The 18,152-nt window shown below is 38.8% G+C and overlaps 1 protein-coding gene across 1 annotated transcript in view; it reads right to left on the bottom strand.

The window, feature by feature from the left end:
• Window positions 1–9,429: 9,429 nt before the first annotated feature.
• Mblac2 (metallo-beta-lactamase domain containing 2) overlaps window positions 9,430–18,152 on the bottom strand; it is a 17,784-nt gene continuing 9,061 nt past the window's right edge. The window contains exon 2 of the mRNA XM_004644055.2: window positions 9,430–12,883. Within this exon, the coding sequence (XP_004644112.1) occupies window positions 12,498–12,883 (386 nt within the window). The 3' untranslated portion in view covers window positions 9,430–12,497. The remainder of the gene's footprint in view (window positions 12,884–18,152) is intronic.

The following is an 18,152-nucleotide window of genomic DNA, read 5'->3' as shown; positions in this document are numbered from 1 at the left end:
ATCAGGTAGTTTTAAAACTTCGAATGAGCTCAATATCTCAATGAAAACAATTCATTCTAATAAACCTGTATTTCTCTTTGATTCCCTGATCAATTCAAACACTCTTTTTCGCCCTTTCTCTGCTGCTTTATATGTTTACTTTCGCTTACCAGAATGTTTACTTTTCCTAATATAGAACACATTCCAAGTTATTTTACTTTATATTCATTTGTTTAGTACCACAGTGTTTAGTTCAGTCCTATGTATCTTGTATGTATTAAGTAAATGAAAATTCAGGTTAACTGAATTAAGATGCATATGTAAGCATAAAAATAGCTTTAAATTTTTTCCCCAGGCTTTTCACTGGAAAGCAGCTTTACATCTAATTTTAACAACTGTATAAACAATTATTTAAATGTAATTAAATTGCATTATTCTTTTGCTATGAACAGCCATAAGAATACTCTGAAGGGAGGGAGGGCCTTTATTGACTCCGAGGACACAGAGAGGATGGGGGGGGTTATCCTCTAACCTGAGACAAAGGAAGGCTGAGGCTCTGTAGACTTGTGCTGCAGGCAGAGTTTGAGGGGCAGGTTCAGGGACACACAGGAGCCGAGTGGAGGTTCCCTTATGTGCACAGAAAAGGTGAAAGAAGGTTGTATCCAGGACTGGGTGGGAAGGGAGGAGGAAGTGGCCATTGGGAAGACAAGCTGCTGCTTGGGGATTCAGCCATGCTAAATTAGGGCTATGGTAACTTAGCAATTTACACTTGGGCTGGAACCCGTCAACCACCACCACTCAAAACTATACTGAGATGACAGAAGACTGAAATAGGAGGTGGCTCTTCATCTGATCTTTTGGCATTGAGGATGGACCTTACAGGAAATACATTTCACTTTTGATTGCTGCCAACCAGCTAAGGAAAAATGATATTTTCTAAAAATTTTTATTCATTTTAATGAAAAAAGATAAAATAGTGATGAAACAATTTCAATACAGGTTAGTAAGAAGCTTACAATAATTAATACATTGCATATTGTCGTCCTCCTAGTAGTTATTCAGAGGACAAGATGCAGACATGACATCTTGTCCAAATTTTTTTTTAGTACAAATTTTTATTCTCAATGAACTAAGAGAAAGTAGTTGCATACCTATCCTAACTCTCTTGTGTATACATAGATATTTTTTCCTTCCCCCCTTTTATTTTCACAACAAAACTGTCCTTTATTTACACTTTTGTGAAGTTAGTAATGCATGACACTAGGTTGCCTAGTAACTGAAGGAAAAATAATATTAAAACTCAAATTCTTCTCCAGAAATCAAGAGGATGGACCAGAAGTTCTAAACAAAAAAATTACAGAAGAAATGAAATTTATGAACATATAGATACGGTGAAAGAGATTGAAAACAAGTGAGAGTATATCCACTGTTCATGAATTGGTAGAATCAATATTGTAAATATATCCAGTGGAATTTGACTTACAAAAACACTAGTGGAATTTTTTTTTACAGAAATAGAAAACATAATCCTAAAATTTGTATGGAGTCAAAGACCACTAGTAGCTAAAGCAATCTAAAGCAAAAAAGAATAGTGTTTCCTGACTTCAGTGTATCTTAAAAAGCTGCAATAAACAAAATAGTATTTGGTAGCACTGAATCAGATGCGGGAGTCAATAGAGCCTTGGAGTTGGAGGGGGTGCCTATATGATGAACAGACTGTTTTAGAAAAATGTATTTGTTACAGGGTCTCACTATACAGCCAGGGCTCATAGTGATCCTTTTGTTTTCAGCCTCCCAGCTGGGATTACAGGTGTGCAACACCATGCCTGGACTAGGTGGCCAGCTCCACACACCCAGGGGCACAGCGTGCCCAAGGGCAAGGCCAGCACGGCTGGTGGTGCCTGGTATCAAACCTTAGTCCCTGCACTTGGCTAAGCAGATGTTTAGTGCACTGAGCTAGCTCACTGGCCTGATGAAATAGTTGTAAATGAAGGTGCCGTGAATACAAAATAGAGAGAGGATAGGCTCTGATAAGTGGTGTTGAGAAAACTGGACATGCACAGATAAGAAGAAAGAAAAGCAAGGAAAAAGGAAAAGAAAGGGACAGGAAAGGGAAAACGTCCCTATCCAGACCTCACGTTTCAGACCTTCCTAGATATGGTTTTAAATCTTTGGCTTATTGTGTATTCTAGGCATTCATAGGTTAAAATGTCTTTTACACTCGAATACTTCTGGATTTGTGTTCTCTGTTCATTGGATGGCAGATCTAGTATAAATTTTAGAGTTAATGGAATCTTTGTAGTTCATTTGGGGGGACTGGGATTACTTGAAAAAGATTAGCTTCCATTTGCAAAACAGCTGCAGAAATCAATACGTGATAAGCAGCTTTGTGCCCTGTTAAGGAAGCCTCATACGGTACAGCACACTCCAGAGAGAAGAGCAGCAGCATTTTGTTTAGCATTGGTGAGGAGGCTTTCCTACAGTGCTGGGAAGGCCACTAATGATGTAATAAATGTTCAGCTCCATGGACACCTTGGGAAATAAAGCATTCTGGTTATTAGTTCTCTGGATAGCTGTATGGTCCTACCTTTCATCTTCAAATCCTGCCTTTGCTATTGCAATGCAAATTGTTCTGTAGCCTTCTCATTTACCCAAGCAGTTCATGGAATATAGTTTAATCTTTTCTTGAGAACACAATCTGTATCAGTACCAAACACTAGAATGAGTCAAGAAATTGAAGTCTATGTTGAAATTGGTGAGGGGAGCCAGCTTTCTCCAGGAACAGATCAGTGGAACCTCATTTTTAGGCCCAGGGTTTTCTGTTTTTGTATTTGACTGCTAAGTATCTGCAAGACACAGTGACCACACTCCTTGTGCAGAGCCATACGCACAGAAGCGATCTTGATCCTTTCTTCATCCTCTTTCCCCGCCCCCTCCATTTCTTGATCTCCTCCCCGTTTTAGCAAGATCCACCTCCCCACTTCCTACTCTCTATATTTTATTTTGCTCTTTATTTATACCTTGGCTTCTCATAGAGGAGAAACTATGTAAAATTTCAGCTTGTGCGTGTGTGTGATTTATTTCACTGAACATTATGGTCTCAAGATACATCCATTTTCCTACAAATGACTGAAGTCTATCCTACTTTAAGGCAAAGTAGTCCCCCACTGTGTAGAAATGCCATATTTTCTTTATACATTTGTCTCTTGATGGCCTGGATATATGGGCCACTTCCAGGATTTAGCTGTTGAGTTGTGCTGCTGCACATATGGATCTACATGTATCTCTGCAATGTGATGTCTTGACTCTTAACTGTGATTTATTCTTATTATGGCCTGTGTCCATCACCTCAACAAAGCTAAACTCTTAAGGCACTGGGGTGGGCACTAGACAGTATAAGAACGCCAGATTCATGGGTGCAACTGTCCCGCATTTGCCAGTATCATTGCAAATACTGCCATTAGAACAGATAGCATGTTTTTCCGAGCTATTCAAGTTCCAAGGAAATCCAAATCAAAATTAGAAACATCTACATATTTATGTTGGTAAATTTCTATCTCTAGGGCTCAAAGTCAAAACTTTCATGGCAAGTAGTGAGTTGTGATTAATGGTTAATTACAAAAGTTACTTTTGTCTATACATTTCCATCAGGAATCTCAGTTCAGATCTATTTCCTATTACAAAGTTAGGAAATCAGGTCCAAGAAACTCTCAACACTGAGTTTCATAAAGAGTACTAAAGAATTTCGAGAAATCTTGCATTCTTGAAGTTTCCAAAATATCCTAATGTCCCTGCCTTTCCTGGAAGTGACACTCCTGACTTGCCTTACGTCTGGCACCTTGGAGGCCTGGCATCGTCACATTTTGCTACAAGGACTTTATAGGTACTGAGTCCACGAGCAAAGTCAATATTAATTCTCTAAAAGTGGCTCATAATATCTAAATAAAAGAGCACTATGCTCATATATGACATTACAGGCAAGGCTTTGCTCGTAGTAGTGACTTTTCCAATTGTATTATATGACCAAAAGGAAAAAAGATTCCTGCCTAAATTATGCAAATAACTAAAATACAATGACAAGTGAAGTAACAAATGGAGTTTCTGAATTTTGAGGCCAGGAGTACTCAATGAAAATCAGGTATCATTTTCAAATGTTATATTTTTGTTTATGACAAGCAGAATTTATAAATTTCTGTGGGTTACAGATAGTTTAAGACAGAACAAACTACTTTCTTAAATATATAGAAGATAGAACATTAAAAGGGCTGGCCAAATAGCTCAGCAGATTAAAGTGCCTGTTTAGGCAGATGCAGCGGCCAGGATTCGATCCCTGGAGTGCCGTGTGGGCCTCGGCCCTGGGGCATGCTGAGATGGCAATTAAGACTGAGTGGTGGCACACGCCTATAATCCCAGCTCTTTGGGAGGCTGAACACAGGTGGAGTCTGATCTATATAGTGAGACCCTGTAGACCCTTACTAAAAATACCAAAAAGAAAAAAAAAAGAAAGAAAGAAAATAAAACATTAGGACCCTGTCAACACACAAAGCAAATAATCACAATAAAATTTTCCTTTTCAGTATTTTAGTACTGTTTAACAAACTCTGTTCCACTGGATCTTGGGATGGCAACCGTATGAAGTTGTCTGCTTCTCAACCAATGGTTTGGGGATCCTGACTCCAAACACTGTCTGCTTTGAATGTGGTTAAAACGCCATCAGAAACTCTTACCCAAGAGTCTGCTCTCTGAGATGGTGTTATGGTTTGTGTATAGATGTGCCCCCCCCAAGCCTCATGCAGTCATGGGGCAGCTTCTGGAGTTTGTGATTGATTATTCCAGATGCAAGTGCTACACCATAGTCCTGGGGCAGGTAATCTGCATTACAATGTAAGGAGGGGAGAGAGGCTAGGGCGCCTCCCTTTGCTCTCTGCTCATTGCCGAGGCCATGAAAGGTTGCTCTCTACCATGTGCCGCTCTGCCTTGGAGCCAGCTGAGTATGGACTGAAACCTCCACTAACTGTGAACTAGATAAACCTTTCCTTCCTTCATTTTGAGGGTCGGATATTTGTCCCAGCACTGAGAGAAGAGTAACCAAGACAGGTGGGAACCATTAGAGGTATCTGTCATGCTGTGTTTACACTGGGTTTAGAGAGGATCTCCCTACGTAATAGACCATGGTTAGTGTACTGCAGAATATCTTTCAAATGTAAAATGACTGAGGAGAGCTTCTACTAAGATGAGTGAAACTGACAATGACATTAGGTTGTTTCTGTGGCATGCAAAACAAAATAACAAAGCCATTAGAAAGGCAAATCAAAACATGCTGAGGAGAAGACAGCCTCATTAACACATGGTGCTGGGAAAACTGGAAGCTGATAGGTAGATTAAAACTAAACCTCTCTCTCTCCATGTACCAAAATCAATTCAAACAGATAACAGGTACAGGTAAAAGACCTAAAAATTTGAGACTGCTAGAAGAAAACACATGGAAAATCACTGAATCCATAGGCAGCAGAGACTTTCCAAAAATGACCCTGTCTCAGTTACTGTTCTTTCATTGCTGGGACAAATACCCAATGCCCAAAGTGAAGGAAGGAAAGGTTTATTTAGCTCACAGTCAGTGGAGGGTTCAGTCCATACTCACCTGGCTCCAAGGCAGAGCGGCACATGGCAGAGAGCAACCATTCATGGCAGCAGCAAAGAGCAAGAGCAAAGAGAGAAGCAGCAGCAGCTCAGGTGGCTAGATAGTCTCGCTCCCTTCCTCACATCGTAACGCAGAGCACCTGCCCCAGGGCACACCCCCCCACACACACACCGGATCATGAATCCACACTCCCAGCATTGGATCATGAATCAACCACAGATTCCTGAAGCTGCCCCATGACTGCATGAGGCGAAGCTTTGGGGGGACAACTAGACACAGACCATAACAGACTCCATTAGCACAAGAAATAATAGCAAGAATTAACTGAGGGGATTGTGTGATATTAAAAAAAAAAAAAAGGCTTCTATAAAACAAAGGAAACAAGTAAAGATCCAGCCTGTGGAATGGGAAAGAATTTCTGACAACGGGTTAATACCTAGAATAGTAACGCACCCAAAAAACTTCACATACCAAAAAAAAAAAAAAAAGAACCAAATACAGGCAAGTAAACAGACACTTCTGAAGATACCAAAAGTCAATATGAAAAAATGTTCAGCATCTTTTGCTGTTGGATAAATTGAAAACAAAATTAACTACCTTCAAATTCCGTCTCTGAACAGAATGGCTGGCATCATGAATACACCTGATGAATACATAAAATAAACACTGTCAGGGATGTGAGGTGGAGGGGAATCTTTTACCTGCTGTTGGGACGTAAATGACTGCAGCCATTATGGAGGTCGTTATGGAGCTTCCTAAAACACCTAAAAGCAGAACTGTTACTTGGCCCAGCCATTTCACTCTGTGGCATACTCCTAAAAGAATTAGTCGGCACACTGTAGCAATGCCCGTCCATGCGCATTTGCTGCAGCGCAGCGCATATTGGCTAAATTACAGGGACAGTCTGGGCACTTATCAACACAGGAAGGGATAAAGAAAATGTGTGTTAAATGAATAGACTGGATTATTATTCAACCATAAACAAGAAGGAGATCACATCATTTGCAGACATGAAATCATCACGCTAAGTGAAATAAGTAGACTCACAAATTCAAACTTCACATGTTTTCTTTCATAGGAGGAATCTAGGGAAAAAAATCTTAAAACCTTTTAAGAGAGGTGGATGAAAGGAAACTATTAGAGAAGAGGAAGGAGATCAAGGGAAAGGAGGGAAAGGGGAAAGGTAGTAATGGAAGTAGGGAGAAAATGATCAAAATTTTGTTCTATTAGGGGGTCCAGGAGATAGCTCAGTAGAATAAGTGCTTGCCTGGCAAAAGCAAGGGCCTAAATTCAATCCCCAGTTCCACAAAAAAAAAAAAAAAAAAAAGGATTCTCTCATCTAGCTTAGTGCCACTCCCACATAATAATCCTACAGAGGCCGACTTCAGTTTTGTAGTGCTTCAAAGTTACACAATTTGGGGACCTTGAGAGAATATAATTTTTACAAATTAAAAAAAAAAATGCGAACACATACTTTGGGCCCCTTCCAGGGATATGGAAATTTGTAGGAAAACCTAATTCAAAGTCTCTGAGGTAGGGGAAGGGACATTGCTTAACAGTGTAGAGCTGGGGAGGCCTTTAGTGGTCTAAACTGAAAATAGAATTTGAGTAAAAAAGACATTGACTTTCATTCCTAGAAAGCACCAATGATTTCCAAGTCTTTCAGGGAGCTGGGCATTGTAAGACCACTGCTCAGCCTTCCTCATTCCTAGCTTGGTTTCCAGATTTCTAGAGTTTACTAAATCAGTTTTATTTACCCATCAGCTTGTCAGTATTCAGAGCTGCTGTTGCTGTTCTGTCTTTTATCATTCTTGTTTCTCCTTTGTGTCATTTTAAAAAACTGTCTTTTCCATCACCTTAAGAGTTTGAGGGGGCCGGTAAGATAGCTTGGTGGATTAAAAAGCTTGCTTAGGCAAGTGCAGGCAAGCACAGTGACTGAAGTTCAATCCCCAGCACCAGATGCCACGCCAGTCCCACCCCAAGAGCAGGCTGAGCCAGCCAGAGTCTGGGCACAGTGGCTCATTCCTGTAATCCCAGCACTAGAGAGGCTGAAAACAGGAGGATCAATATGAGTCTGAGCTCTGTCGTGAGACCCTGCAACAAATAAATACATTAAAAAAAAAAAAAAAAAAGTTCCAGAAAGGAGCAGAGGAAAAAGTTCAACCAGCCATTCTTAACTCCAAGACTTAGCATATGCTAAATTACACCCCCAAACTGTCCCACCCAGGGCAGTTTCACTTAGTAGCAGCTCCTCCATATGTGTAACGAAGCTCTACAGTCTCAAAATCGATCCGTTTCATTAAACCAGTCTACCATTTTAACTTGCATTTTCCTAATCAATAGTGAGGTTCAGTATTATTTTGTTTACAGGTCTTTTGGTTTCCTCTTGGGTGAATAACCTATTCATATAATTTAGCCATTTTAACAAGTAGTGAGGCAGCTTAGAACACACTACTTTGATATAGTGACTGAATTAAAGGCAAATAAGCAAAGCCACCCACGCATAAGGCTTTCTGACCACTCCCTTTGGCCCTCACAGCAGAACATAAAATTTCTCAGGAGATGCTCTTTTTCATGCCAGGTAAAGAATATTCTCATAAGCGCTTGCCTGGCAAGCGCAGGGTCCTGAGTTCAATCCTGGTACTGCAAGAAAAAAAAATTTTATCACCGAGATTCAGCACTATGTTGAATCTGTAGGAACAAAGCTACTTTGGCGGTCAATCTTAGTTGTGAATTTGACCGGATTCAGAGCTGCATGGAGAAATGATGAAGCGCATTTTGGGGTGTGCCCAGAGGTAGGCCTGCCTACGGGCAGCACTGCCCCACAGGCTGAGGTTCAGCCTGGAACAAACAGGGACAAGGAGAAGCCTACAGGTATTCTCCTTCATCCAGAGCCTGCTTTGCATAGACATCAGACTTTTTCGACCTTTGAAAGTGGACTCGCAATAAGCCAATCTCCAGGGGATCTCTCCATCTTCAGCCTCAGACTGGTCTGCACATAGGGCTTTGTTATTCTGAGGTTTCCAGATTGAGTTGAGCAGCTCTGGCTTCCCCAGCTTGCCAGCCTGCCTCCAGCCACTGGGGGACTTCCATCCAGGATGAATGGGAGCCAATCTAATAAATCTCTGAGTTGGCTTTGTTCCCACAGAGAACAGACTACACCTAACGCACCTATTATCTTCCATGCATATCCTATTCGCTTTCCTACGAATTACTAGCCCTAGCTGAAACTCCCTGTTCTACGGTCTTGTCACTTTCATAATTTACCATTCTTTATTGAAATGGTATATAAACTCTCAGGCCGCTTCGTTTTGTAGTTCTTCATTTTACATGAAAGTTTCTGTGTACACATAAAAATAGTAACATCAAGGAAAATTGGTATGCTTTTCTCTTAATTTCTCCTTTGGCAGTGCCACTCTCAGGCCCAGCCGCAGAACCTAGACGGGGAGGAAAGAGTTATTTTCCCTCCGTTATAGCAACTGGCCTTTTTCTTACCATTTGTAGGCATTCTTCACATTGACTTTTTCTTTTGTTATAGAAGTTGCATTTTCTTGTAGCATCTCTTTTCTTTACAGCATCTTAAATTTTAAGACATTAATAATTTCACTGTAATTGTGTGCTGTTTGTGTACAAATCAGATCTTCCCTACCCTGAAGGATATGTGATTCTTCTTTCAGAGCACATGTAGTTCTGGTTTTCACATTTGGATGTTGAATGCACTTGAATTCATTTTTATAATGGCATAAACCCTTTGTTCCCACATAAAAAAGTGTAATAGTTATTGAATAGTCCGACTTTTATCCACTGGTTGTTTATTAGGTACTCATAGCTTACGAGGGGTTTTTTTTTGAGCTATTTTTTTCCATAGATTTGACTTTTACTGTTACGAACACTTAAAAAAATCCATCTCATACAGAAGATATCCTTGTAAGGAATGGAAATCCGCTATTATAGAAAGCACACATCAAAGATTAAAATAAATGTCCACTTAATATTTATCACACAAGTGTTTATACTTACTTGAAATTGTAAGAGGACAATTTGTGCATGTCACATTCATAATACTATCCATAAAACAAATACACAATCATTTATTTAACTACAGCAGGATAACACACAAGGACTTAAGCTTTTCAGTTAAAAGGAGACGTCACATATGGAAAATGAATGTCCAAGGATTATTAAGAACATAAAATATAAATTATTCTTAAATGTCTCGCATATTGACAACTGTGAATTACACCTACATACTAATATTTCCAAAAATCATAAATTATAACAAGGGTCACTGTCAGGGTGAAAATATGTATTTAAAAGTTATTTTTAAATGTTATTATGCTTTAGCATCGTTTGATTTATTCTTGGCACATGTGGCATCTGGGAGAGTAAAAATACACATTTGCCAATTTTAATGTTGTGCACATCTAAGAAAAAGAACACAGGCTAAGGAGACACACTCGTGGTCAGTTACCAGCTGTGTCCCTAGTCCCGCTGTATGAGGCTGGCTTAGTATCTCGTGGTGCTAGGACAAGGACTAAACTAAACAATGCATATTCAAAATGTACAACATGGGTACTCAATGATATCCTTCCCCAACTTATTCTCATTTTATTGACATTGTAGCAACAGCAAAACTTCACAGTCTTACACTGGATTACAATTTGAAAAATTGAAAAAAGAAAATGGGGAATTAAAATAATGTTAATATATTCTGAAAAAATTGCACTTTTAATAAATAAGGAAATCCCTCAGCAGGAGTCAATATTTACTACTAAAACTTAATGCCTACTATACCCTGATTTTAAAAAAAATTCCTAAAGAATGATAAAATGGTCAGCGGTTAAGGACTTTTGGTTTTCTTTTGTGCTACTGATATAAAAATAATGGCTATATTTAAGGCTCATATGTGATTGTAATTGCCCTGAACCAAATCTATATTCTGGATGTTGTACTATCACTTGAAACCAACCTCCTGCCTTGAGCGACCATCCCAGAGAAGTCTCATGGGATTTTGTATTTGAACCAATCACAGCCTCCTTTCTGACTCTACGTGAAGGTTCATTTGGTGGCGTGTGGCAGTTGAGCACATTTGTCATGAAAGATGACTTGTATACACAATCACAAACCAGTCTTTCTCATGCTGAATACATGGTGCTTGGAACAACTGGGATTCCTAAAATGTAAATTTGTACTGTCACAAAGAATAAACTACTCTATACAGTAAATCTTACTTCCCTATCATAGGGTTGTTTTGTTTCCTGCCCTGACACTGAACAAATCCATCTTCTATTTCTGACTCAAAACCTCCTCCAGAATATTTTCTCTAAGCAAATCTCACACTCATCCCTCTATGTACCTTACACTCATGTATTTTTTATATTAAGTTCTATTTGCATATATAACCATTCATGTTTTGTGTGCCTTCAACTTCCAGCTACAATGTCTCTGACTTCTGAAGTTTCCACAGTGTTTATCGCAGTACTGTGCATATATGTATGTGGCTATGAGTACATGCATGTGCATGCGGGGGGGTGTGTGTGCGTGCACTAAATGAATTTTAAAAACCTAAAGAATCTAGGTGTCTGCAGGGTAGAAAAAGTTACATAATTTGACAGAAATCAAAATCGTTGGACCTTTCTAATACTGAAAGATCTAATTTCCAAAGCTCATAACATTTGGTTTTAGATATGTTAATAATAGAAAAGTAGTGAAAAACTGTCTAAAAAACCTTTATGAAATAGTTCAAAAAGGGTTTTAAATAAATTATTAAGAGCACCAATCCAAAGCATATTATTAATAGTAATTGAACTTTTCCTATGATTTTCTGAACATAGACTTTTTTTCACTTAAGACAATGAATACTGAGCAGGAAGAGGTGTTGTGAATCAGGATAAGAAAGGCAAGTCACTCGGGTCAATACTTAACGCACGCTTTGCAATTAATTTCAAAATCCTTTCATGATACATATATATGTTAACTAAAAGAATGGTCATATCAAGATGTCATAGACCTCTATACTTCTGTAAAATATGACACAATACTGAAGTCGCTATTTAACAAGACAAATTTTGTTTACAGTAGCTGTTAATATTAAAATAGGATATAATAAAAAATTATTTTCAATGTGTATATTTTCAAATTTGCCTGACAGTGTCCTTTTGAGAAATCTGACAGTTTGCAGTTAGATTACATATATCTGAATTTTACTTTTAGCATTGAAAATATTACTTACATAATAACAGACAACAATATAAACCTTTTACTAAAGCATTCTGCAATTTATATTTAAAGCTTTGCAATAAAACAGAATTTATATTTTTCATGAGCTAAATTACACAGCATATATGTACGCTATATTACATAAATAATAAATTAATTAAGGGAGCATTAAAGAGTGAGGCCCATACCACAGGATGTTTTACCTGTCATTCAAAATGTGGATTTGTGAATATTAAACCCAAGGAACTTTATTTCTAAAGAAGGAAATAATACACAAGGTTAGAGGATAAGCATAGAACTATTTTTTTTCCCAGGTGATCCAGGAAACGAAGGAAGTGGGCAAGGAAAGTTCTTTCTCTTGCTATAAAATGCCTTCTTACTTTTCTATTCTTTGTTTCTGAATTCAGTGGCATTTTTAGAGCAAATAATACAAAATGACAGCTTTGGCAAATTATAAACTTATTTAAGTTGTTTCTTACTTGAGAGAAAAAAAAAAACTAAGACCTTTCTTTTTGGCATATCATTCTCCGTCTTTTCTCTCTAACACACGATAGGGCTATAAAAGCACTCCTTGAAATCCTCAGGTTCACCATTTCAAACTGCACAAACTGAACTGAGTTAGCTGACACATCTAATAGAACAGCGCACAGTGTGGATCCTAGGGTGAGGCCCTAGAATTTGTTACACGGAGAGCTAAACTCGCAAGGGATCGCATGGCAAAAGTAGACACTTTGTGACATATGCCAGCTTTTGAGATATAGTTAGAAGCCAACCGAAAAAGCCTTTCTGCACCAAAGGTATTGAAGTGGCCAGGAAGCACCTTCTCGACCAGGCCCCGGTCCACCAACTCGATCAGACGTTCGCAGGTGCCCACATAGTCGCTTATCCTGCTGTATGGCAGCCAGTCAATCAGAGACCCATCGTAGACCACATCCCCACTGAAGAGAATCTTCCGGTCTTTGTCATGTAGGCAAATGCTGCCCCTGGAGTGACCCGGCATGTGCATGACCGTGAGCTGTCTGTCACCGAGGTTGAGCACGTCACCTACAGGGGAAGAGAGTCCACAGATAAATACAGTGCACACTTGATTCCAATCGTTCTAACAACAGAAGTGTGTTAAGTGGTTCAAAGAAATTAGGAAAGATCACATTCATTTTATTGCCAAAATAGTAAATTTCTTAACAATGACTTAAAAACAAGAAGTCTACATTTCATGTTCTTATTTGCTAGATCAGTGTTTGTCAGAGTGAGTAACGTGGAAGGCTTATGCACAGTTTTGATCATTCAATAAATAAATGAATAAGAGACTGAAATAATTTTGGGAATTTTCACTTCACAAAAAATTAAACAGCTTATTTTCTGTAAGATTTTGAAAGCTTTTAAAATAACAACGGATATGGTAGGTGTTCATAGGTAAATACAGTTGCACAACTTCACAAACTTACTTTCAGAATATCCATGTTCCCAGTATCCCATTGGCAAAAATCACGAATGCTGCTCCAGTGAACTGTCGCAGATTGTGCCCTTGTTGTGTTGCACTGTGGGAATTAGGGCTCGGGGAACTGCTGCAAGGCATGATGCGCTGGCTGATGCTATTGCTGTTAGAAACACAGCACGCTTTGTTTCTGAGCAGGAACCCTCAGTCTTCTGCCAAAGCCCACCAGAACTGTGGCGGGCTGCTTTACTAACCCTCAAGCAGGATAAATCTGAGGTCCATAGAGGTTACTGACAATGGGCAGGAAATGGGGCAATCTGCATAAAAACTGCTGGGTTTCAGTGGAATTAAGTCAATTTAACTTTAAATAATGATGCATCAAAAGATATATATTGTAAACTCCTGTGCAAACACCCCATTGGAAGAAAATAAAAATATATGTATAGTTACAAAGTTGATAGGCTGGGGATGTTGGTCAGTGTGGTAGAGCATCTATGGGGCATGCACAAGGCCATGAGTTCAATCCCCAGCAATGAAACGTAAAGAAAGAACAAAAAAAGGAAGGAAAAAGAAAATCAGTAGAGGAATTAAATAAATGGTATAATAATCAGGATTTGTTAAGAATCAAATGAAAACAATAAAGAAGTTATAGAAGGATAAAAACAGAAATGAGATATAACAAAGTAGCTTATCGAAGTCTGTTTATTTATTTATTTAGTGGTACCAGGGATTGAACTCAGGACTCTGAACTAAGGTAAGTGCTTATTCAACTGAGCTATCTCCCTGGGCCCTCAATAATTAATTTAAAAACAATAAATGAATATTCATCTAAAACAGAGCAAGTGTGTGAAGAAAAAGCTGACATAACTGAAATAAGAATAAATAACTATGCTTGGAATGTTCAAAATTCCTGAGTGATCTATAAAATTAATAAATAAAAAATTAGGATGTAGAAGATCCTAAACCAATTTTATTAACCAGCTTGACCTAACATACTTAATAAGCTTATAACTCTAAAATAGGGAAGCTCATTCTTTCTATTAACCAGGCCATTAAACTAGTATAAAAAGCAGATTCTAATAAATTAAAAACAAAATCATACAAAGTATATTCTATGATCAGAACATAATTAAAAAATGATTAGAAATGGCATAATTAGAAATAAAACAATTTGTGATTTTAACAAATGAAAAGTAGATAATAAAAATAAATGTAGGAAATAATACATAGTGAATATCATAATTCCAATTTATGAAATCAAAACAAAAATTAGAAAATATCTTGGGTTAAATTAAATGAAAATAAAACTGAACTATACCAAAACTTATGCCACAGAAGAATCAGAAGAAAACAGCTTTAAATGCTTATTTTATAAAGTATTAAATGTTTAAAATTATTAACCAAAGCTACTATTTTAGAAGATAGGAAAAGAGTAAATCAAATATAAAATAGAGCACAGCAAAAAATAAATGAAACAGGAAACAAATCTCACTAGAGAAAAACAACAAAACCAACAATTGGCTTTTTGGAGGAATCCAAGAAAATTAACACACTGCTAACTAGAAACTAAGAAAAAAATAGAAGACACTAATGACCAAAAAGAATAGACTCTACAGAAATTAATAAGAGAATAAGGAACTACGTTGAAAAACTTTAAGGCAAGAAATTTAGCAGCTGAAATGAACATATTCTTAAAAAGACACATATTGATCTGGGAATATAGCTCAGGAATACAGCTCAGTGGCTTAGCACCTGCCTGGTAAGCACAGGATTCTGAGCTGAATTGTTATTAAAAAAAAGATGAGGAAGAGGAGGAGGAGGAGAAGAGAGAGGAGGAAGAGGAAGAGGAGAAGGAGGAGGGGATGGAAAAGAAGAAGGAGGAGGAGGAGAAGAAGGAGGAAGCGGAGGAAAAGGACAGGAGGAGATGGAGAAGTAAAAGGAGAGGAGGAGAAGGAGATGGAGATGGAGAAAGAGATGGACAAGGAGAAGGAGAAGGAGGAAGAGGAGAGGGAGAAGGAGGAGAAGGAGGAGAAGGAGATGGAGAAGGAGGTGATGGAGAAGGAGAAGGAGATGGAGATGGAGGAGAGAAAGAGGAGGAGAAGAAGGAGATGAGGAGGAGTAGGAAGGAGGAGGAGGAAGAGGAGGAGGAAGAAAGAGGAGGAGGAAGGAGGAGAAAGAGGAAGGAGGAGGAAGAAAGAGGAAGAGGAAGAGAAGGAGAAGCAGCAGCAACAACAACCACACACATACCCATATTACCAAAAATGATTCAAGAAGAAATGCAAATTAAACAGGCACAGGTCAAGCAAAGTGATTAGTAACTGAAAGTTCTCCAAGTAAAATCCAGGCTCAGAGGAAGCTTAATTGGTCAATCTGGGAATGACTTATGATATGGACAGTATCAATCCTATATATAGATCTTCATACTTTGACCAGTACTACTGTAGAGATAAATTAGTTACAGAAAGAAAAAGGTAAAAGTACAGACAGACTTCAAAAGTAAATCATGAGAAATCTGATGTATCTAGGAAGACCCTCAGGAAAGCTGATGGAGTCCCTAAAAGTTTTTGTCCCAGTGAATCTCACATGAAGGAGAAAATATCAGAGTATAGGCTCTAATATTTGATTGACTCTCAGAACTGTGAGCAAAACTGCTTCATTGAATCAGGGAGACAGCTCAGGGGAATAAGTGCTTGCCTGGCAAGTGCAAGGTCCTGAGTTCAATCCCTGGTACCACCAAAAAAAAAAAAAAAAAAAAAACCACAAAACAAAACAAAAAACTGCTTCATCAACTACGAGAAGGACTCTTTATTGATAAGCATCAGTGACTCAATTTAGTACTTTTTAAAAATTTTATTTACTTATTTGATACAGGGTCTTGCTACACAGCTCTGACTCATAGTGATCCTCCTGTCTCAGTCTCCCCAGCGCTGAGATTACAGGCATGACCCACCAGGCCTGGTTTTGGGGCCAGCACAGTGATACAGCATGCAGTACCAAGGATCAAACCTGGGTCCTTGTGCTTGCCAGGCAGGCGCTTACCACTGAGCTACCACCCTGGCCCAATTTAGTACTTTTTAAAATGAAATTCCAGTCAAATTGTTTCCCACTGTTTGCTATAAAACTTTAATCCATGCTCTTGCCATGGCAAGAGAGACTCCATTTTCAACTTCATTTTAGAGTCTAAGTGCCTGCCTGGCAAGTGCAAGGGCCCTGATTCAATCTCCAGTACTGCATGCCCTGCCTGCCTGAGACGCTGTACCAAATACATATATAAAAAAAGATTTCAAAAAAAGTTAGGAAAAGCAAGTTAGACATCACTTAAACTTTCGGTGAATTCACTCCTTACCCTCTTCCCTCTCAGCTAAAAATAAAACCAGAAAAGGAGAATGAATCACTAACCTAAGGAACAAACAGTTAAAACAAACCGTAGGGAAGCTAAAACTTAACAGTACTAACAAACCCCTGGGAAATGGAAGCCTTGTGACATTTCTGTAAATTGCAAAATGAGGCAATATGGTGGCCATGGTCACTGGTAACTACAAAAACCCAGTACAAGGTTCTTTGGCCACTGAAATTCCCTGATTTTGCTTCAAGTTGTCCTCCTGCCAGCCTTGTTTATTCCCATTCTTGGTCTCATGAGTATTTGTCTCACTGAATTTTGCCACAATACTTTGGGTACAGCACTCTTTTTTGGTTATAATGATATTCAGTAAAAAGGGGATTTCTATACTCCTTGAGATGAAAGAACATGAATTCCCTGGAGTGGCAAAGCAGGAGCCAGAAGGACCCAGCATATGTAGATGTATTTGAACTACTGTATTACTTATATTGCTATAACTATTATAATTCACCTACTTCACATGTTCAACTCATTGACTTTTAATACATCCAGAGACGTATACCTGTCACCACCAACTTAAGACTATATCTGGTACTTCCAAAGGAATACCCATACCACTTTGCCACCACTGTCCCCATTTAGTCACCCTGCAATCTCTGTCCCACAGCCTCTCTGTTTCCACAGAACTACCAACGTAAGGATAGTCTTACTGTTTTTACTCATATAGAAATGATATTAAAAGTATCTAACAAAGGATAAGCAACTGCCCCTAGGTACTAACCATAAGCAACGGATAAGGCCATCACAGCAGAGCATTAGAGGATTGCTAACTGTGCCATTACCCTGTGGCTGCCTCACAAATGCCTAAAATTTGCTGATAGCGCTCAAGTATATTTTACATGTCCTCGCTTACAAGAGTTGCCAGTGATGTCATATGTACACACACGCTCCCCTCATCCAGACCCCAGTCATACCAAATGGCTTTTGGCTTCTCGAATACCCCTTGCTGTTTTTTTTGTTTGTTTGTTTGTTTGTTTTTGTATTGGGGATTGAACTCAGGGCCTTGTGTATGGTAGACAAGTACTCTACCACGGAGCTACATCCCCAGCCCCTTTCCTGTCTTGACATTCTCTACTTCTTCATTATATTCCATTTTTAATCAAAGAAATACATGTATTTACTTAAAATAAATTTTTGGACAGACCCAGAGCACAGGCCAGGCGAGTGAGTGAGACGACCGGGGCCTGGCGGGATCCTGAATAGATCCAGAGCGCAGGCCTGGAGAGTGAGGAGTTGACCGGGGCTGTGGGATCCTGAATAGACCCAGAGCGCAGGCCTGGTGAGTGAGTGAGACGAAAAGGGGCCCGGCGGGATCCTGAACAGACCCAGAGCGCAGGAAAAAATAATTCAATCCCAGCTAGAATGCAGGAAAAAATAATTCAATACCTGCAAGATGATGCAAAGATGAACAATGTGAGACTAATAGGCATCAATGAGAAGGAAGGCGTCAATACAAATGATATAAAAAGAATATGGGC

Source organism: Octodon degus, unplaced genomic scaffold (genome assembly GCF_000260255.1).
Source record: "Octodon degus isolate 3935 unplaced genomic scaffold, OctDeg1.0 scaffold00190, whole genome shotgun sequence".
Taxonomy (NCBI): Eukaryota; Metazoa; Chordata; class Mammalia; order Rodentia; family Octodontidae; genus Octodon; species Octodon degus.
The sequence above is the reverse complement of the archived record's forward strand: the minus strand, read 5'-3'. Positions and strand labels throughout refer to the sequence as shown.